We start from the raw sequence: 19,879 nt of genomic DNA, 5'->3' as shown, positions 1-19,879 counted from the left end.
CCTTCGGGTTCATCCCAGCCTTCGATACAAACTGTGGACGTCCCACTTATACCGCAACAACTGCCGACATGACTGCCTTGCACTGATGCGTGTCGAAACCGCGGCGCATAATTGGCCGTATCTGGATGTGCGCAACGTACTTCACGTACGCCAGGGTCTCAAACCCTTGCTTTGGCACAACGGCAAGACGAGCCAGCTCCGTAGTGTTGCCGCCATATATCTCCCAGGCCTCAACCTCGGTCGCACCATTCCAGCTTACGTACACCGCCGCACTGTCATTGGCTGCACGCTCAGCAACGACACTAGGCGGCAAAATTGGACATCCAACCCATGGCTGCTTGAAGGCGCGATAGGATAGCGTGGGCACAAGCGGGCTGATAAAGCCTCCTTCAGGTCGGGCTTCTGCGACCCCGAACTGGATGGTCGACAGAATCTGTCCATCATGCGTGAACTCTTCCAGGACTGGGATCCATCCGTGTCCGATGAAGACACTGCCATCACGGAGAGGTTGATAGTTGCCTTGGGCCGTACTGTATATGGGCCCGGATACATTGAGGTACCGCTGAATGAGAGTGACGTGCTTAGACGTTAGATCTACCGACAAGCTCTTGCCAGAAGATGGCACCGTGTTGTTGTCAATCGGCGAATTGTGATTATCATGCATATGCAAGATAAAGGTTGATGTAGTACTGCTCGGCTGCTCAGGTACTGCGCGTACGTCATGTTGGTAGCAGAAGTCTGTTCCGTTCCCAAGCGTGAAGTCGCCGCCATTTCGGCCTTCCAGACGCCACTTCACCCGGCCATCTGTGCCGATCGCAATTGCGCTGCAGAGGAACCGTGAGCTGATCAGATACCCGCCGTCGTACGGACTTACAGCGTTGATGTGGAAGTAACCCCATGCCTGCGGCTGGGTTTGGCCGGTATAGCCTTCGCTGCCTAGTGGGTACACGGAATCTGTAAATGGTAGCTGGTCAAGGTGGTCAAGGCTGTTCCACGAAAAGAGCACATTGTTCGTCCCGATCTCGATCTCGTAGACAAGCGCCGCAACCACCCAGCCGTGAGCTGGCCCGCCAACTGACGTGAGATTCGCTTGTGTGACGTTATTCGCAGTAACGAGCATTGATCCGTCCTTCGTAATGAAGATCTCGTGGACATCGATATTGCTTGGAAAAGTCGCATTCGGAACCTGTTCCAGGAAGTTGCCCGGCAGCATCACTTCGTAGATTTGCTCATAGGAGCTATTGAACAGGTAAACGACACCATTGCCGCGTCCGACGGGCTCCGGGTAGACCGTACCATTCCACCACACCAGCACCGGCTCGCCCAGATAGTCTTGCACGCCGAAGCCGAAAGCATGTTCATGCAGCGGGCCGTTCCAGACAAGCTCGCCTTCCATATCCATGATCAAGGGAGCAAGCTGGTACTCTGAGGCGCCGTCTGGAGCGAAAAACAAATAGCCCTCCGCGGGTCGGTATTTGTTCGAGATCTCCAAATATGGGGGCGTGAAGCTCATAGTCTTGAATCTCTGATATGGCCATGTTGCGTTCCCTGCGCTATCAGCTGGTACGATGGCAGCATGCACGAATGCAGCAGCGGCGAGCACAGCGCAGAGTAGAGAATACATCGAGGCGGTGGTTTGCGCAGAAGCTGGCAGATTGCTGTGAACAGACTGCGAATGCATACAACAATAAGCATGGCGCCTACAACAGATATACGCGGCCTGCAAGGGTGAGGATCATGCGCTAACGCAAGGTCCGGATTTGTACGCAATGACGATCCTTCTCCGCGAGCTGAAGCTCAGGCGGATCTGCGACATCAGATGGAAACGGGATCCGGGCCTTGGAGCCAGGAATTGCATCTTGCCTCGACGCATGGTCAGGGCAGCTGCATGTGGCCACAACAGGCACTAAAGCTGGTGCATTCGAGAGCAACCCATTTAGGACCAGGCAACCCCACACACTGTGAAGCGGTGCTCGCACTCGTGCGGCAGGAGTATCCTTCTGTTATGGTCAAACTTTTCCACATTTGAGCCATCGCAGTCGGATCTCAACCAACATTCCCATTCTGATTGTGGCTTGCGTCGTCGAAGGCCTTCTGCCTCTGTCTGTTATTCCAGTTCAGAGTTCGGCTGATGCTGTCCACCCAGTCCTCGCTACGCCGGTCCAACGGCAGCACGGATGGAAACGGGAAACGACTTGCTGATATTGTTACGTAGTCGCCAGGCGTTAATTCGGTTCTGCCAGTGATCAGCGCTGCAGGATGTTACAACGATAAGTGAAACACGCGCAAACGTACCTCTCCTTGCCGTCAAAACTCGCCCAACAACTCGCTCGTGCATCATACGGTACACCTATACGCAATACTATCGTGTCCGGCAGTATGATGGGTCGAAAGCTCAGGGTATGGGGTGCAATGGCAGTGACGAGGATGACTGGATTGTCTGGATGGCAGAGACTGCCCCCTGCCGCGAGATTGTACGCTGTTGAGCCGGTCGGGGTTGCGACACAGATACCGTCCGCTTGTACCGTTGTGAAGTGCTCTTCGTCGCCAAACACCTCAATGGAAGACATGGTAGGATTGGGTCCGCGGTCCAGGACGATGTCGTTAAGGATATTGTGACTTGGTCCGGGAACGTGCGTTGTCACGTCATCACTCGCGTCGCCGATCAGCTCATCGATGAGATCTCTAGAAGCGCTATGCTCGTCGCTCGATCGCTTGCGTGAGTGCATGACTGTGGCCTCGAAGCGTAGGCGCAACGAGACTGTGACGCCGTCACGGAACGCTCGGGCGAGAATGTCCGGGTACTTGTCGAAGTCGAATTTGGTAAGGAAGCCTAGTGAGCCAAGTGCGAACGACATGACTGGCGGCACCACACGCTGGAAGAGCCATGATGAGTACAGCACGGTGCCATCGCCACCAAGTGCTAGGCAAATCTCGAATGTGTCGGGCTTCTTCCGACATAGCTCGTTATCCCAGTACTTTAATCGGTCTTTGTAGCTTGGGTCCTGCTTACTGATGCCGTCTGCGTTGAACACCTTGTTGTCTCTCATCGTCTCTTCTATCCAGACTGTGTACGAATGTCCGTCTGCATTCTTTTGTCGCAATAGCCACTCGGTGACGTCGCGGGTGTGCGCTACAAGTTTCTGATCGTATGCTTTCGTCAATATGAAGACGTTGCGCACTTTCAGTAGCAGCCTGATATGCCCAAGCTTTTTCGACAGCTCACGGATACCGAACGCCATGTCACTCAGCTGCTTCTTCGTCAATAAACGCGACTGCGTATGCCGATGCGAGCCATCCCCATTATGCTGCGTTGGCGTATCTTTGTCCGCCGGCCGCCCTTGTGTCAACCCATCCTCACTCGGTGTCCAGTGCCCAGCCTTCGACTTCTCCTCTAGTAGTGAGTGCACAAAGCAAGACGTCCTCTGCCTCTGGGATGATGGTCGCTTCGATCCGTCCGTTTGTGGTACAAGGGAAGCTCGCCGCCTTTGCGCTTCCTGTTGATCGAAGATGACCTCTAGCTTCTCATGTACACCGTCTTCATCGCTGCCATAATCGCCGTGATCAGCTTGGTACTCGCCCAGTACCCTGCCGAGCGAGTCGCCGTTGGTGAAGTCGGACAGAGGAGGCTCGGACATCTTTGACAGGATCTCGAGATGAAAGTTGCTGTTCTTGAAGCTCAACAAGAACGTGACGAGTCGTAGGCGATGCCCTTGGAAAGCGAATGATAATGACGCCCGCAGCCGATGTTTATGCGTCTGAGGGTATGAGGGCTTATCGATTAGCTGGCATCGATCGATTGCAGGGATGCAGAAAGATCGCCGAAAGATCCAGATATACGAGATTCGCGTGTTGCGATAAAGAGTCGTGCATAGGCAGGAGGGATGAGTTGCGAACGAAGAGAGGATGGATAAATGGGATGCGACCGTTGCTTAATCCGTGATACGCTGATAAGAATTGACGTTACAACCCTCGGCTTCCTGTTCACCACTTGCCAACGCGTTAGCTTTGCGTTTCCTGAGGATAAGCGAGATTCCGGGCGACAACTTCCTACCTCTGCCATACATCAGGCCGTCTATAATTAACGCGACGACGGCAGCACGCGTTCTGGGGACCACTTGCAGCGGGATTGGAGGGCGCAGAGCTGACGTCTAGTCAACGTTTGGTCGGAGCAAGCAATGGTGCAATATGCCGTGACGCCGTGGAGGCAGCATCATGACCTACTGGCTGTTCGGGCCCAACTGTACAGCACCGATGACAATGAGTCTCTCGACGTAACAGCAGATATAGCCATTCTAGACCAGGCTCGTAAGCGTGCCGTTGATCGAGTCCATGCCTGGAAAATGCGCGGCAACCTGCCCCATGCTGTCGAGTCCACTGCACTACTTGTCGACGCCATCCTACATTACCGCCAGGGCAATGCCCAACCTTCACAATTCGCCATTCGAGCAGTCTACACAGCAGCCTTCACCCGCTTTGTTACCGGCTTCTGCGACATTGGACGAGCGCGCGAGAACCGGCTAGATCCGCGCAGTATGCTCCAGATCGCACAGCAGATTGGCATGCCGTTGCATTTTGTCGCGCTTAGACATGAAGCGACGCACGAGGAGTTGCCGTCGTTGCCTAGACTTGTGGCAACGACCCAGGAGGCTTTGGACTGGTTATGGAACATGTATTGGACCAAGTTGGAGGAGCTTGCCGATAGTGGCGAGGGTGTGAGGGACGCAGGCAAAAGCGCTTCAAGGGAAGAAGCGAGACGGCTTCTCAAGGCGTTCCGAGCTGCGAGGAAGGAAGCTCTCAAGCACAAGAAAGCGCAATCTTCGGACCATTTGGCGGAGGTCGACGCATTCTGCAAACAATTCCGAATGTTGTGCGATACGAGTGAAACACGAACGGGCATTGTCGCAGGCGTATTAGTCAACGAGAAGCTCTTGTTCCCCTCGTCAAGAGAGTGAGTTCGAGTGCCCAGCTTATTATACAAGCGCTCGCTGACTATGTTATGTTCTAGGCTGGGGTCTTCGATGTCAGGTGCGTTCATTATGTGGGATGATTTCCTTCGAGCAATCGACGAAGACCGAGGAGCCTTCATTCCCGCGGTGATCCGGCAGCTGCTGGACAAGTTAACAACCACTGATACGTTGCTCCAACCGAAGGACGATCCAGGCAGCGAAGCGTATTGCCTGTGGCTTATGCATCTTTTGAACACGAGCGCGCAGGGTGTCCGAAATGATGCCATGAGATTGTGCTGTTTGTATCCGGGGCACTGGACCCACCGTCTGGGACAGCACTTGCTGGTCCACGGAGATACGTCGTTCGTAGAAGACTGGCAAGACTTCTTCATGGTCAGCGTGCTGGATCTCGATGAGCACCTAAAAGCGCAGCTTTCACCGGATGATCGGGGAATTGAGTATACCTCGACCACCAATGCAAGCATGAAAAACGGACCGAATGCGGATGACAGCTTGGGTGGCGGCTGGAGGCGGGCTTTGCTGCCACCACAAGTGCCAATTGGTGTGGTGTCGTAGTACATGTGCTTCGAAGCACCATTGCACGTGCACTCGCTGCTCCAGTGCCGGATTGTCCTATCGTGCCTCGTATCCTACCTCCAGCACTTCTACTCATTCGAGCCAAATACTTGATCCTCTCAACCAGCCTTCATCGCCTCCTCCCTTTCCACTGTCCCCTCTCCAAACCTCAATAGAAAGATCGTTTTGCCAGGCCACATCTCGTCAGTCTCCCCTGCCGAATGCGCCGACACTCCCTCCATGGCGAAGCCTGCCGCATCACACAAGCCTTCAATGATACCTGCGACAAAGGCGGCGCAGTTCAATTGGCTCATGTCCTTTGGCACGCTGATATACGTGTTGACAACCGGCTCATTGTCGACGATCATGTACTCGTTCTTCTTCGTGGTAGACTGCTCTAGCGCGTCTGCAGGGCGGTTGAACAAGCTGCGCCAAAGCGTACCGTGAATGAATTGCAGCAAGTCTAGGATACGGGTTGGCCGCTGAGGGGATCGCGGAAGTTGTCGGTATAACAGCAGGTCGAGGAGCTTGATTCCAATTGGGTAGCCGGCGCGGTTCAACCGATTTTCGATCTCGGCGACGGAGCCGGATTTGGTGTGGATGTAGGTGATGATCGCATTAAAGACGTATGCGAACGAAGGTAGTGAAGTGGGAGCAGTCTGTGTACGGTTGAGGTTCCGGTCGTAGATGGTCTTGCGATTGGAAGGGTACCGTAGAGTCGACTGGAAAGGTTTGGGCGGTGGAAGTGGAATAGAGTCGCCGTCCTTGAAGTCGAAAATGGGCGCTGCTGGGTTGTCCGGGTCGGGCATGCCTGGCATTGTTACGACATTCACCGCGCTCCTTCATCAGTTTAGTACACGTCTATCGTGATGCTTCTAGCCACAGCGCACTGACATCGAGGTCTGAGCGAGTCATGCTTGACTGACACGCGACTGTGTGGGTCGTAGCGGGAGCGGGTTGGGCCCTCCAGACTATTCAACACTTCAATTGCTATCGATACATCTAATGCCTTCTACATCTTCCTCAATGACACCGGGACCTACTAGGGTTTCGCATGGGCACGTCAACTGTGCGGACCTAGAGCGACAAGTGCTGGGATCCTATCCCTTCTTCAACCAACCATCATGCAATTCGGGCCATTATCACGGCGAAGTTAGCCCGGGCGTTCCCGGAGCATAGAGTTTGCCAATACTGCCGTGGTTCTACCCATGCTCGACCATAATTTGGACTGGACACTGTCTGTCAACGTTGGCTCGAAAACAATGCAAAGGATCCATCATTCTGACCGTCAGTATCGAATAGTCACCGCCGCTGCTCGCAAAGGCCGAAGGCGCAATGCAGCTTACGGCGAAGCTTGCACTGGGTGGAACATTTGCCGGTCTATTTCCAGTTGCCGCAAGTGCCACTTTCACATGCTTCGGACTTGTAGCTCCTCACGGTAGCCGAGCGGAGAGGGCACACATGACAGCGCGCCAACCTACACTCGGAATGAGTAGTGCTACTGAGGCAAGTAGTATCTCCTCTGTCGTGTCTAACGCCCTCTCTTACTGCATGATTCCTCCGATATTCTTCGTCTCAGTGTTGCATGTGACTCGCGCCGGCAGCGCATACTGCAATCGTCTCGGCTGCGCAGTATAGGTCAGCAAGGCGGAGTCGACTGACGAAAGCGAACCACGATCGAACGAAGTTCGGCCCACGACTCTTTTCACATGTCTCCCTGGTCGCTGTAGACACCGCTATCTTTTACTCTGCTTACACGCTCGTCTGTACGGACCTCTATCTGGACCATCGACTCATCAACCTTTACAACGCTCGCTGAAGATTCTCAACCGCCCTCAGATCGCCATGGAGCAAGCACATACGTTCGGCATGCCGCTTCTGCAGAACCGCCGATTAGAGCGTAGCATGAGAGCCAAAGAGACGATTGGTGAAGCTATTCCAGAGATCCTCCGCTCTAGTGCGCGCGCAAGGCGTGGCGTACAGCAAGTAGACCTCATCGTCGACCCGGACATACCAGCGCATCACGGTGCGGAATCTACCGCAGCGCTGCCCGATGCTGGACCGAACATTCGCCTGTTGTGCGCCGACACACTCGAGGCTGCCGCCCGCATGGCAGAGCGACCGTTCGCGCAGCGGCGGACGGGAAGAGCCACGTCTCCCGAGACGAGCTCGCAAAGACCCAATGTTGCCGTCTTGAGCTTCGCGTCTGCCTCAAGGCCTGGCGGTGGCTTCGTCGATGGTGCCAACAGCCAGGAAGAGTTTCTCTGCGCTCGCAGCACTCTATGGCATTCACTCTCCGATTCACTCTACCCTCTACCGGACATTGGCGGTGTCCTCTCGCCAGACGTTATGGTCTTTCGAGACAGCACGCCCGAGGCCAACGACCTTCTGAAGATCGACAGGTTCTTCGTTGATGTCATATCCGCCAACATGCCACGCTTCCCCGACGGTCGCGGTCGCTCCGAGGAGCGGTTAGAGCATGCTTGCACTTGCGGTGTCAGCTACTGCGATCGCGATCGCGATATTATTGTCCGCAAAATGAAAGCCGTCTTGCGTATGGCGCAGATGCGTGGGACTGAGCGCCTCGTCTTGGGTGCTTGGGGCTGTGGCGGCGCACACGGCCATCCGATAAAGGAAGTGGCTAAGCTCTGGCGCAAAGTCATCGCTGGCGGTCCGCGTCAGCGTAAGCCTAACGCCGAGAGGTGGCAGGGCATCAAGGAGATCGTCTTCGCCATTCCTGACCGGAGCATGGCTAGTGAATTTGAGCTGGCCTTCAAAGATGTGCTGACCTATGGTGTCATTTCACCACCTGCGAAGGACGAGAACACTACCGTTATTGATGTCGGTAAGGTCGGGAACTCCTCTATCGACGATATGGTGGTGAGAATGCAGGAGCTTGAACTCGAGCTCGAGAACATGCAGACTTCGCGATCGAAGCAACGGCTACGAGATGAACTAGCCATCATCAACAGAGATCTTGCGCGAGCTTCGGCACTCAAGCGGCTTCGCGACGAGGGTCTCTTGCTGGACACAGAAGACGCAGACCCGGTCAACGATGAGGACGAGGACTACGTGGCCGTCGATGCCATCCAGTCCGACGCCGAGAACACCTTCTATAGCCTTGACGATGGTTCAGACTCCTCAGAGGCCTTACCTGTCCCTGATGCCTTCGAGTTTAGACCGCAGCCTCCCGAGCTAGACTTCGAAACAAGTCTATCGGAAGACGAATTAGACGGCGACAGCTCGATGCGTATGAATGGCCTGCTCAAACCGTCTCCGCGATTCAATCCGAAGACCGGATGGTTCAATGGCAGTATCGATCAGCTTCACGGTATGCTCAAGCGAGGTGGTCCGGACATGGGTAGTCATGCCAGTCCGACCATGGAACCGGAGACTGGCGGCGGTTTGTGTGGCGTCGAGGAGTATGCGTTAAATGATTATCTGGAAAAGCACTCTGGACAAGAGAAGGTCGAACACTGATATGCCCTATGATTTGGTCACAAGCGGCGGAGTTTGCTGTGTTGGGTGAATGCATGATGACTTTGGCTTGTACGCAACGCACTCTTGGTTTACGGAAGCGTGGCGTCTCGGATTTGTCCTGGATGGTGGCTTAAAGAGCTCGGTTGTGTGATGGTTGTTTGGTCATTCGCCTTTGAGTGTACGATGTACAATTTCACCGTATCATCCTTTCTAAATTGATCATGGTCCTGAGTACTGGAGCAGAGACAATAAGCTCTTTGCTCGGCGGGAAGTCTCGTGGCACAGCCCCTTCAGCCGTAAGCCGCCCCTGCCAAGGGGGCCGATGGATGAGTAACCTCAATCCTACCTCCTGTCGCGCATCTACCAACGACACCAAGGAGCCGCAGGTGAACACAGCGCCCAGGTAGGCGCGTCCTGTCTTGGCCATAATTGACATTGCATTTATTATACAACGCTAGATCTGTCCTTCACTGTTCAACACAATCCTCTCTGTTTCGATACATTCCTTGCCTTTTCTCCTGTTTCTGTAACAATCCCACACTTTCAGTTCGCCAGGCAGCCTACGCGCATACACTCACATTTAACCAAATATGCAGAACCTCATCCTCATCTCAGCAGCCTTCGCGGCGTCGGCGACCGCTTCACTTCTTCCGCGCCAGGGATCTAGCCAGCAAGACCCATCCGACTACCTTGACTATGTCTGCATGCCTACCAACTCAAGCGGCTACCCAGACTTCAACGCACCATGCATTGCTGTACAGGCCATCACCGCCGAATGTATCTATGGCGCTGCTGGGCTTAGTGTTATAATGGCCTCGGGAAGCGACAATGGCGCCGAAATCGATGAGGACACCCCTATGCTGAGCAACAGCACCCAGCGCAACTGCGTTTGCCAAAGCCAGTTCTTCAACGCACTGAGTGGCTGCAACAACTGCTACAAAGCCCACGGCGCCCCTAGTGGGCTGGATGGCTACGTCGACCAATCCTTCATCGCAAGCGCTAGCTCGAGCTACTGCGCCGTCACCAACACACCCACTGCAGGCCTTGCGGATGTTCTTTATGGCTATGCCACAGGTAGCGTCGCGAGCTCCCTGCAAAGTGTGGCCAGCACAGCCAGTCAAACCAGCACATTCTCCGACCCGCTGGGCAACAACACCGCCGTCTCGGCCTATTTCACCCCATCCGTCACTGGCTCCGCTTTCTGGGTCGTAGCGCAGGCAACGCAGACTGCAAGCAATAGCACTGGCTCGAGCTCTGGCAGTGTTAGTGGCAGTGCCAGTGGGAGTGCGAGTGGCAGCTCTCGACCTGCATCGAGCGCCACAACCAGCCTTCATACCTCAGGCGGCCAAATTGTGGCCACTAGTGCTCCGGCCTCTTCAGCAGCAGGCACTTCCAGCCGAGTAAGCGGTTCCGCGTCTGGAGCGTCCGCTTCGGCAAGCACGACGGCCGGTAGTGGAGCTGGCAAGCAGGAGCTTGCGGCGGTTGTGGGAGCGCTAGCATTGATGGCTGGCGTGGTGGCTTTGTAAGAATTGTAGAGGAGTTGGAGGACAAGCTCGCGATAACACACAACGCAATAGCTTTCTACCACCTGCAGCAATTACTTTCCATTTGGTTCATTCAAGCAGAGATAGTCGTGCTCAGCTTAGCTTGGCTGCAGGAAACTGTGCGTGTACAGGGTATACTGTTCTTCCTGCCGATAAGCGCAGGACGGTGAGCCGTGCGTCTTCCTCTAACTTCACCCAATCGTGAGCACCCTAACAGCAGGCACGTCGTTGACACTCGACGACGCCTCAAACGAAAATTCTTCGTAAATCGAATTGGTACACATCTACACTGATCTCCAGCGGATCGCAATCCCTGTCGTAGCGAAGCGGCACGCATAACCAACCCAATCATGCATCACCCTGGTCGTGTATGATCTGACGGTTTAGTTGGATCTTCTCTAAGATCTTATCGGCACCTTTAGCGACAAGCTGCCTTGCAACCTCGAAGCCGAAGTCTTCTGCGTCCTGCCGGCTTAGTATACGCTTACGCGTCTCGGTTTCTGCGACCTCATCACCGTCAAGGCTAATCACGACAGCTCGCATCAGAAGCTCATCTGTCAGCTCATCCGTCTTCTCGTCCGCGGTGACGCCTCCTAATTCGCTCTGAGCAACACCAGTAAGCTTGTGATAGTCGTCTGCAGGCTTTGTGCCCACTCCCACATCCGTGTCAAGGATGCCTTTCCGTGACACCCACTCCGTCTCCACGCCGATGGGCACCGAACAGCCACCCTCTAATGTGCGCATAAGACTTCGTTCTGTGAGCGTGGCGAAGGTCGACCTCTCGTGGCCAATCCTCGACAGCAGCTCCTCCACCCGCCGATCGTCTCGCCGTGATTCGATGCCTAACGCGCCTTGCCCAACAGCACCCAGCATGCCGCCGTGACTACTTGAGAGGTAGCTCGTGATGCGATCACCCATCCCTAACCGGTCTAAGCCGGCGACTGCGATGATGATGGCAGCATATTCTGACTCGGGGTTGTCAAGCTTGGCTAACCGCGTCCCGAGATTGCCTCGTACATCTGCATATCGGAGTTGAGGGTACCGTCGCTTGAGCTGTGCCGTTCGCCGAAGACTGCTGGTACCGACCACGGAGCCCTCTGGGAGGTCGGCGAGACTGCGGCACTTACCGACTAACGAGGGTTTGATAACGAGCGCGTCTCGTGGATCCCTACGCTTTGTGACGGCGCCAAGCTGAAGATCCACAGGAAGCTGAGTCGGCATGTCCTTAAGGCTGTGGACAATGAAGTCCAGCTCGCCATTTTGCAGGAGCACCTCTAGTTCTTGCGTCCATAATGCCTTCTCGTTAAACTTGTGTAGTGCTGTGGTCTGATTTTTGTCTCCGGTCGTTGTCATGGCGTGTATTTCAAACAGATGGTCCGGCCATGCTGCTCGCAATGCCTTCACGACCTCATCCGTTTGGACCCGGGCGAGAAGCGAGGCTCGAGTCCCTACATGGAACGTTGCCTTTTGCGATGATTGACCCGAGACCGGAGCAGACGTCTCAATGGTTGTTTCATTGACAATTGGGGCATCCTGTAAGCCCGCCATTGTTCTTTCCGCTTCTCGATGGCGTCAAGCTGAAATACAGGCGGAGTCGCAAAATAGCTATATTCACTCCAACCTCGGCGTCATTGTGGGGCCGTAGTTTAGGCATGCGCTAACGGGAGTGGAACGCAGGAACCCTTGCATGCCGACGGAGATGTGGCCGCCAGTCACTGATGAGAGACATGGCCGTTTGGTTACGTGGGTGATGTAGAACCATAGTTACTCCAGCCTCGTGGGGCTATGCAAAACTGTCGCTTGACAAGTTGCCTGGACAATGCGTCCAAATATCACCACCTCAACTCAACTCACATCTGCGTTTCAAGCGCACCTCTAGTGACTAACCTCACTTTTCCTTATTGAGGTTCCAAAGCGTCCAAACAAATACCCGATACTATGGCTGGACCGCCATCGCAGCTTACTGCTCCACGGCTACGCATACCCAGCAACCTCGCACCTACTGCCGCTGAAGATGCGGCAGCGACGATGTCCCCGGCTCGAGGTGCCGAGATGCGCAACTTCCTGCAACAGCGTCTCCAGAAGAACCGTGTGCATCCACTCGTGCACAGTTGGGACTTCTACCATGACCGACAGGACCGCACGACTTCTAAGAACCTGAGCAATGCCAGCATCAGACATCAGGACGCGGATGGCCAGGAAACCGAAAGCTACGAAGCCCGCCTTGAGCACTTGGCTGTTATCCACGACGTAAGGCAGTTTTGGAACGTTTGGAACAACTTTCAGATCGCCGATTTGGCACTGAGAGACAGCGTGCACCTCTTCCACAAGGGCGTGAAGCCTGTGTGGGAAGATCCACGGAACACAGAGGGTGGCAGCTGGACGTTCCGTGTCAGCAAAGACAAGGGACAGGCTTTCTGGACGGAGCTTGGCATGCTGGCTATTGGCGAGCAGCTGCAAGCTGCGGTCGACGATGATACAAGGACAACTTTTCGAGACGACATCTGCGGCATAAGTGTTGGCGTTAGGTTCAACAGCTTCCTTGTCCAGATCTGGAACCGCGACGGCGAGCACGCAAAGGGGATTGAGGGTTTGTTTCACGCTGTAGTGGAGAATTTGAAGGAGGAGCTCAAGCCCAGGGAGGGCACTTACTATTACAAAAAGCATAGCGAGCATGCAGGCTTTGCGGTGGCGCCAACAACCGGCCAACAGCTCAGCCAGCCAGCATATGCAGCTCAAGACGAGGAGGCATTGCCATGAGGATTACCTGTCGGCGCCCTTTGACCAGCTTCGCAAGAGCATGCAAAAGGCTGGCGACTACCGAAGCACCTGAGACCTTTGTGGACGACTCTCGGGACAGCGACTTTGGTTTGGCAGTCAAACACCACTTCCCGAGTAGCTCTTTTGCGCGACTCAATGGTCGTATCGCACCATTGGCCAGGAGGATGTTCGCCGAGACATGAGCGGTACACTAGCGGCTGAACGGCGATATCCGTCACTAGCGCAATCGCCGCTAATAATCAGTTTCGCAATTAACCCGTTGAAACTTCATCTAGCAAGTTGTCTCGTACGGTCATAGGCCGTTGGCTGATCATGGCAAGGAAGAGGCAAGCCTCAGAGCTTGGGGATAACGTACCTCGTCCGCGTCGAGCCGATCCGAAACGTGCAAAGCCCTCGATATTCGTAGACGAGCGGAGCGACAGTAGCAACACATCGAGCGGATCCGTATCAGAAGACTCCGCTCTGCGGAGCAGTCCACCTGCATCAGTGCACAATCGTCAGGACAGTGTTACATCTATTGACACGTACCGTGAAGATGATTCGGAGAGCAGCATGTCAACCTCAAGCGAAGAGAGTTCGGATACAGATTCCGACGAGGGCTCCGGGATCGTAACGGTTGGCGGTCCTCAGAAGCCGTTTATCGACAAAGCTGCACCTACAAGCAGTGCTTCAGACCTGCAAGCAAGACTGGCCGCATTGTTGCCCGAGTTAGCTGCTGCGAACCGGCAGCTGGAACAAGGCGGAAAGGATTATGATATGGAGGATGTCCAGGATGGTGAGCAGCACATCGAGATGAACCTTGGTTTGGGTGTCCTGGAAGAGAAGCACGGTGATGAGACAAGTGCAGAAGAGGAGTCCAGTGAGGACGAGAGCGAGGTTGATGAGGACACTGCGCCCACAAGCCTGTTACATGAGTACCGGCCACAAGACAAAGATACTCGTGTCATGCAGAAGCTGACTGGACAGCACAAAACGATGCAGCGGAAGGTTGCAATAGAGGAGCTTGGATGAGTAAAGACCATATCAACTGCGCATAACGTGACAGTTCGTGATGAAAGCATTAGCGGGGCTTTGGCTTGCGTCTGATCGAGCCAACAAGCCTTTCACAGCACCAACAGCACACCCATCATGCTGGGCCTTGCAGAGAGTCCTCGCAGGAGACGGATCTATCGGATATTCTAACCCCACGCCAAGACTCCCCGCTTTGTGCCTGTATAGAGATCGCTCGCTACCGAGTCATGTTCGGCATCGGACCCAAGGTTTTCTGGGAACCTTCAACAAAGCAAGACGGTTGCAGCAATGGTATTAAGAACGGTTGTTTTTCTGCACTACTAGAAGGAGCAATTCAAGATGAGAAAACCGACTCTGGCAGCAAGAGGCTGCTGTGACATCCAGCCTGCTCCAAGCCCTCTCGCACAATATCAACGACGAGACGGAGAAATTATGACGCTGGCGGGATACACGACTCAAACAGCATTGTCACTCAGGTATACTTCGTTATAATGACCACTCTGTAGCGCTCCTAGCATTTCGCAATGCTAGCGACCCCGTCTTCCTAATGCATTTTCTTCTTTCTGCTCTCGCCTTCGTGGCCTCCGCGACTTCTCAGACTGCACCGCTGTGTCGTCCCATCTGTGATGTCCCTTCTCAGTATGCTTACTCTAACGGCACAGCCGATGATGCACCAGCGATCAACTTTGCCCTTTCGCTGTGTGCAAGAGGCGGCGTCGTTCGCTTCGCAGAAGGCGTGGACTACAGCGTCCTCACTCCCGTCAGCGCCACCAATCTTACCAACGTCACGATCGAAATGAAGGGCAACTTGCACCTACCTCAGAACATCACATACATGCAGACCATCTTCAACCAGAGTGGCTTGAGCAATCTTTACTGGTTCACATTCTCTGGCCCAGGCATCCAATATGTTGGCTCTTCAAATGTATCCGCTGGTTGGATCTACTCGTACGGTCAAGCGTGGTGGGACGCCAATATCTACCCTGGAACGGGCTTGAGTGGTCGGCCGCACTTGATGTCCTTCACCACGACCAACGGCAGCATGCAGTACTACAAGTCCCGCAAGCCCATCGCTTGGAATGTGCAGCTCAGTGGCACCAATATCACCGTCAGCGACACCTTCATCGATGCCTTTAGCACCACGGGCAGCTTTCCCTTCAATACGGACGGCTTCGATGTCACTGGGAAGGACATCACCATCACCAACAGCGTGATCTACAACGGAGACGATGCGATTGCGGTGCAGAGTGGAAGCTCCAACATCCTCTTCGAGCACGGCACCATCGGCTATCAGTCCCACGGCATGTCCATCGGCTCACTCGGACAGAACCAAGCTCAGTATGCGACAGTCTCGAACGTGACGTTCAACGATGTTACGGTAATCAACGCGGTCTACGCATCCCGCTTCAAGTCGTGGGAGGGCGGCCAGGGTCTAGCGAAGAACATCACTTGGAGCAACATCCGTGCCTATAACGTTACATTCCCGATTTTCGTAACGCAGACATACATCAATCAAGGCAGCAGTCAGACGCAAATCGGTAATGGAGCGACGAGCGGCCGGCCGAACAATGCCACGGTGAACATGCAGGACTTCAGGTGGGTGAACTTTACTGGGACGATCAACACGTTCCGGCCTGGAGATGGGAGCTGTGTGACCGATGTAAGTCTTCTCCTCCGAATTTGCAAGGGAAAGTTGCTGACATGCTGTCAACAGCCCTGCTGGTATAATGTCGGATTGCCGAATCTGACCCACACCGAGGCGATTATTGTTGAGTGTAACACCAACACTTCATGCGTAAACTTTGAGATGACGGGCATTGAGATCATACCGCAGAGTCTGGACGCACCAACTGTGATATGCTTGAATGCTACAGCAGCGCTGAATTCAGACTTGGGCTTCGATTGCTCTAATGGGACATTTGTACCCACATATGCACGCGCATCCTTGATTTACCATTAACGAACGCAGTAGCTCGTATCCTAACGTATACCGAGATAAAGTATTAATGGATAGACAGTGTATAGAACTGGCAGACGACAATACCTGTCCTCGTATGTGCTCCAATAGCTATTTCACATCAGCCGAGCGGGGCGTAACTTGGGAATGGGAGAACATACTCGCCCTTCGCCTAGGGCAGCGAATCTTCTGGACCCCGCCATCACCTCACAATGTATGTTATCAGACGTGCTCCCTCATTGCAACAGCGATGACTGCCGTGCCGGATATGATGGCAAGTTGGTTGCATCTCGTGCTTGGCACGGTTATGAGCGGAAGGCGCGAGGTCACGGGACAACGCCCGATGCCATACATGAAGGGCAACAGCAAAGCGCCCTCGCCCGGCAGCTGGATGACTCAAGTCGCTCTTGCAAATAAGAGACATATGAGAATGTCGACCTTTGTGAGGACCACCCAGGCGAAGCAAGGAAAACAACCTACGAACAGCACTACACAATCTAAGAGCTTCACCTGAGAAACCTCATCGCAAACATGGTGCTGGTACGTCAATGGCCAAGCAACGATCATCAGAACACTGTCTCACATACGAGCAGGGAAGCATCATCTTAGGCGTGACTGCCATCGTCTTTCCGCCACTTGCGGTTCTCTTCCGCGCAGGCTGTGGCGTACACTTCATCCTTAACATCGGTCTGCTGTTTCTTGGCTGGATCCCGGCGATACTGCACGCTTGGTGGTGTCTCCTGGAGTATCCGAGTACACGCGAGCGCCGTCGTCGCCGCAGGCGCGAAAAAGAGCACTACGCTGCCGAAAGCCGTCCCTATGAACGAAGGCGAAGCAGGAGCGCGAATAGTCGCCCTAGCTCAAGTAGCAAGCACAGGAGCCACAGCTCTGGTCATCAGTCGTCAGCGCCCGCGTATCGAGACAGCTATGCTGGAAGGTATGTGTCCGCAGATCCGTACTACAGGCAGGAGATGGCATACTCGCGGAGGAGGTAGCGGACTGTCATCGATAATTGTGGCGGTTGTTCTCAATTGACAGAGTTATTCTCTTGGCGCAGGGATGGTGAGCTCCTTGGCTAGCAGATTTTTATTGATTCCAAGCATAAACCGCCGTTACGGTTGTTCGAGTTGAGCATCCATCCATCGGAGTCTCCGTGCAAGCTGATTGTTGATGGAAGGTTGCTCGTTAATTTGCATCACCGCTCGTCCGGGTGGACATTGGGGTGCAGTCTTTCCATGTGTCCATGAGGTATCTTCCGTAGAATTATCTCCACCCTTTCGTCCATCAAAAGCCTCCTAACTTGCATGGCGAGCGGCGAGCGGACCCTGACTCGATCAATGCGCATCACCAGAGCCTATTGGGCTAGAGAAACCTTACCTACCTAGGCACTTTATCTCTCTCCCGAGAGCTCGCCGCCGGGTCCAACACTTTGCAACGCAGCGGCGATAAAGTCGCGCGGCTTCTTTCACCTACCTTCCCTGCTTCATCATGGCATCTAAAGTCTTGGCGAGATCACTGGTCTCTGTCACGGCCGCCATTGGTGTGAGAAGGAGCTTTGCGACAGCGCCAAAGAGCTTGTTACGGGTTGAGCAGAGGCAAACAGCACGGGTCGTCATACCGAGGCAAAGAATACAACAGGCCTTCCAACGACGAACATATGCAGAGATCTCGCCGGAGACACAGAGGGTAGTAAAGAAGCGGTCATGGAGTCTCCTTAAGTGGACGTGGCGGTTGATATGGGTTGGCTCACTGGGAGGGTTGGCGTACGTCGGATACGGCATCTATCTCGGTCGCACGCCAGCGCAGCAGGAAGATCCGGACCCCAAGAAGAAGACACTCGTCGTGCTTGGTATGCTCCATCTATCGTGCGTAAGGCCGTGCTGGTACTGACAACTCGATAGGCACTGGCTGGGGCTCCGTCTCCCTACTGAAGAAACTCGATACCGAAAACTACAACGTCATTGTCATCTCGCCGCGCAACTACTTCCTCTTCACCCCTCTGTTGCCATCATGTACGACAGGCACCATCGAGCACCGCAGCATCATGGAACCGATCCGTAACTTCCTTCGCCATAAGAAGGCCGCTGTCAAGTACTACGAAGCCGAAGCGACCAAGATCGACTACGAGAAGAAGATGGTCTACATCAAGGACGAATCGGAAGTCAAGGGTAACGTCTCCGCAACCGAAGTGCCATTTGACATGCTAGTCGTCGGTGTCGGTGCCGAGAATGCAACCTTCGGTATTCCTGGCGTACGTGAGAACGGTTGCTTCCTTAAAGAGGTCCCGGACGCTCAAAAGATCCGAAAGCGCATCATGGACTGTGTCGAGACGGCTACCTTCAAGGATCAATCACCAGAAGAGATCAAGCGCCTACTGCACATGGTTGTCGTTGGTGGTGGCCCGACCGGTGTTGAGTTTGCTGGCGAACTCCAGGACTTTTTCGAACATGACTTGCGCAAGTGGATACCGGAGATCGCGAACAACTTCCACGTCACGCTTGTCGAAGCCCTACCCTCTGTCCTGCCCTCCTTCTCCAAGAACCTGATCGACTACACCGAGCAGACATTCAAGGAGGAGACGATTGAGATCCGAACGAAGACCATGGTCAAGAATGTCACGGAGAAGTACATCGAGGCCGAGTTCACCGATGCGTCAGGCAAGAAGCAACTGGAGCAGATTCCATACGGCTTACTTGTATGGGCTACTGGCAACGCCCTGCGACCCGTTGTCAAAGACCTCATGTCACAGATCCCCGCGCAGAAGGACTCGCGACGTGGTCTGGCTGTAAATGAGTACCTCGTCGTGAAGGGCACAGAGAACATCTGGGCTGTTGGTGACTGCGCTGTGGCGAACTACGCACCCACGGCTCAAGTGGCGGCGCAAGAAGGTGCTTTCCTCGCCCGCCTCTTCAATCAGATGGCGAAGACGGAGCAGATTGAGCTTGAGCTGGCGAAGCTGTCAGACGACCAAAGCAAAGCTCCCAAGGAGGCGCGGGATCAGATCTTCAATACCATGAAGGACCTGCAGAAGCGGCTACGTCGGGTCAAGCAGATGGGTCCGTTCGAGTATTCGCATCAAGGTAGCTTGGCATACATTGGGAGTGAGAAGGCTGTGGCGGATATCAGCTGGTTGACCGGTAACCTGGCAACGGGCGGCCAGTTGACGTACGTCTTCTGGAGGTCGGCGTATCTGAGCATGTGCTTCAGCAGTAAGTGCTCATCATATGAAGTGAAGTTGGTTGGAGGCTAACTTATTCAATAGCGCGCAATCGCATTCTCGTGATTATGGACTGGCTGAAGACGCAGATGTTTGGACGCGATGTCTCCCGCGAGTGATTTTTCTGGGTTTTCTTGCAAGCAGCTCGTGAGATAGATATGCATGGCGTCTGTACGACTACTTCAGTTGTCCTTCATCTAGTAGTTGAGCTGTCATTGCTCTTTCACTTTTACCATGTCTCGGTATCCATGCAAGACACATTCTTACGCATTGAGTGCTGATTAAAGGCGTATATGTTAACAGTGCACCGCTTGGACAGACAGACTCCGACCGGACCGCGCCCGATGACCATGTTTCTGATCAC

The 19,879-nt window shown here is 54.3% G+C and overlaps 12 protein-coding genes across 12 annotated transcripts; 8 read left to right on the top strand and 4 right to left on the bottom strand.

Annotated features, from left to right (window-relative positions):
* Positions 1 to 142: 142 nt before the first annotated feature.
* On the bottom strand, positions 143 to 1,561 carry BAUCODRAFT_45465 (uncharacterized protein; the record flags this gene model as incomplete). The annotated part of the gene is made up of 1 exon (XM_007676344.1): positions 143 to 1,561. A coding segment is annotated over one exon (1,419 nt), but the record flags the coding sequence as incomplete, so codon positions are not given.
* Positions 1,562 to 1,863: 302 nt separating this feature from the next.
* Positions 1,864 to 3,973, bottom strand: BAUCODRAFT_409114 (uncharacterized protein). The gene is made up of 2 exons (XM_007676630.1): positions 2,296 to 3,973; positions 1,864 to 2,236 (listed from the first exon to the last, which is right to left on the bottom strand). Exons 1-2 carry the CDS (start codon positions 3,636 to 3,638, stop codon positions 2,047 to 2,049), a joined length of 1,533 nt encoding a protein of 510 aa, XP_007674820.1. The 5' UTR covers positions 3,639 to 3,973; the 3' UTR covers positions 1,864 to 2,046.
* BAUCODRAFT_409261 (uncharacterized protein) lies at positions 3,909 to 5,585 on the top strand. Its single transcript, XM_007676629.1, has 2 exons — positions 3,909 to 4,951; positions 5,009 to 5,585. Exons 1-2 carry the CDS (start codon positions 4,179 to 4,181, stop codon positions 5,523 to 5,525), a joined length of 1,290 nt encoding a protein of 429 aa, XP_007674819.1. The 5' UTR covers positions 3,909 to 4,178; the 3' UTR covers positions 5,526 to 5,585.
* A 59-nt stretch (positions 5,586 to 5,644) lies between these two features.
* On the bottom strand, positions 5,645 to 6,334 carry BAUCODRAFT_67713 (uncharacterized protein; the record flags this gene model as incomplete). The annotated part of the gene is made up of 1 exon (XM_007676509.1): positions 5,645 to 6,334. One exon carries the CDS (start codon positions 6,332 to 6,334, stop codon positions 5,645 to 5,647), a length of 690 nt encoding a protein of 229 aa, XP_007674699.1.
* Positions 6,335 to 7,267: 933 nt separating this feature from the next.
* BAUCODRAFT_409264 (uncharacterized protein) lies at positions 7,268 to 9,275 on the top strand. The gene has a single exon (XM_007676628.1). The coding sequence runs from the start codon at positions 7,371 to 7,373 to the stop codon at positions 9,003 to 9,005; it is 1,635 nt and encodes a 544-aa protein (XP_007674818.1). The 5' UTR covers positions 7,268 to 7,370; the 3' UTR covers positions 9,006 to 9,275.
* A 320-nt stretch (positions 9,276 to 9,595) lies between these two features.
* On the top strand, positions 9,596 to 10,531 carry BAUCODRAFT_67483 (uncharacterized protein; the record flags this gene model as incomplete). The annotated part of the gene is made up of 2 exons (XM_007676487.1): positions 9,596 to 10,271; positions 10,347 to 10,531. The coding sequence occupies 2 exons, from the start codon at positions 9,596 to 9,598 to the stop codon at positions 10,529 to 10,531; spliced, it is 861 nt and encodes a 286-aa protein (XP_007674677.1).
* Positions 10,532 to 10,897: 366 nt separating this feature from the next.
* On the bottom strand, positions 10,898 to 12,281 carry BAUCODRAFT_104864 (uncharacterized protein; the record flags this gene model as incomplete). Its single annotated transcript, XM_007676627.1, has 2 exons — positions 11,240 to 12,281; positions 10,898 to 11,122 (listed from the first exon to the last, which is right to left on the bottom strand). The coding sequence occupies exons 1-2, from the start codon at positions 12,095 to 12,097 to the stop codon at positions 10,898 to 10,900; spliced, it is 1,083 nt and encodes a 360-aa protein (XP_007674817.1). The 5' UTR covers positions 12,098 to 12,281.
* Positions 12,282 to 12,601: 320 nt separating this feature from the next.
* Positions 12,602 to 13,309, top strand: BAUCODRAFT_66583 (uncharacterized protein; the record flags this gene model as incomplete). The annotated part of the gene is made up of 1 exon (XM_007676418.1): positions 12,602 to 13,309. One exon carries the CDS (start codon positions 12,602 to 12,604, stop codon positions 13,307 to 13,309), a length of 708 nt encoding a protein of 235 aa, XP_007674608.1.
* Positions 13,310 to 13,882: 573 nt separating this feature from the next.
* Positions 13,883 to 14,341, top strand: BAUCODRAFT_22819 (uncharacterized protein; the record flags this gene model as incomplete). Its single annotated transcript, XM_007676101.1, has 1 exon — positions 13,883 to 14,341. One exon carries the CDS (start codon positions 13,883 to 13,885, stop codon positions 14,339 to 14,341), a length of 459 nt encoding a protein of 152 aa, XP_007674291.1.
* A 547-nt stretch (positions 14,342 to 14,888) lies between these two features.
* On the top strand, positions 14,889 to 16,301 carry BAUCODRAFT_66236 (glycoside hydrolase family 28 protein; the record flags this gene model as incomplete). The annotated part of the gene is made up of 2 exons (XM_007676392.1): positions 14,889 to 16,001; positions 16,056 to 16,301. The coding sequence occupies 2 exons, from the start codon at positions 14,889 to 14,891 to the stop codon at positions 16,299 to 16,301; spliced, it is 1,359 nt and encodes a 452-aa protein (XP_007674582.1).
* A 484-nt stretch (positions 16,302 to 16,785) lies between these two features.
* Positions 16,786 to 17,557, top strand: BAUCODRAFT_31964 (uncharacterized protein). Its single transcript, XM_007676185.1, has one exon. The coding sequence runs from the start codon at positions 16,847 to 16,849 to the stop codon at positions 17,291 to 17,293; it is 447 nt and encodes a 148-aa protein (XP_007674375.1). The 5' UTR covers positions 16,786 to 16,846; the 3' UTR covers positions 17,294 to 17,557.
* Positions 17,541 to 19,678, top strand: BAUCODRAFT_408622 (uncharacterized protein). The gene is made up of 2 exons (XM_007676626.1): positions 17,541 to 18,147; positions 18,200 to 19,678. The coding sequence occupies exons 1-2, from the start codon at positions 17,787 to 17,789 to the stop codon at positions 19,546 to 19,548; spliced, it is 1,710 nt and encodes a 569-aa protein (XP_007674816.1). The 5' UTR covers positions 17,541 to 17,786; the 3' UTR covers positions 19,549 to 19,678.
* The last annotated feature ends 201 nt before the right edge of the window (positions 19,679 to 19,879 follow it).

This window comes from Baudoinia panamericana (genome assembly GCF_000338955.1).
Source record: "Baudoinia panamericana UAMH 10762 unplaced genomic scaffold BAUCOscaffold_4, whole genome shotgun sequence".
NCBI lineage: Eukaryota > Fungi > Ascomycota > Dothideomycetes > Mycosphaerellales > Teratosphaeriaceae > Baudoinia > Baudoinia panamericana.
Note: the sequence above shows the minus strand (reverse complement) of the source record. Positions and strands in the feature narration are given on the sequence as shown.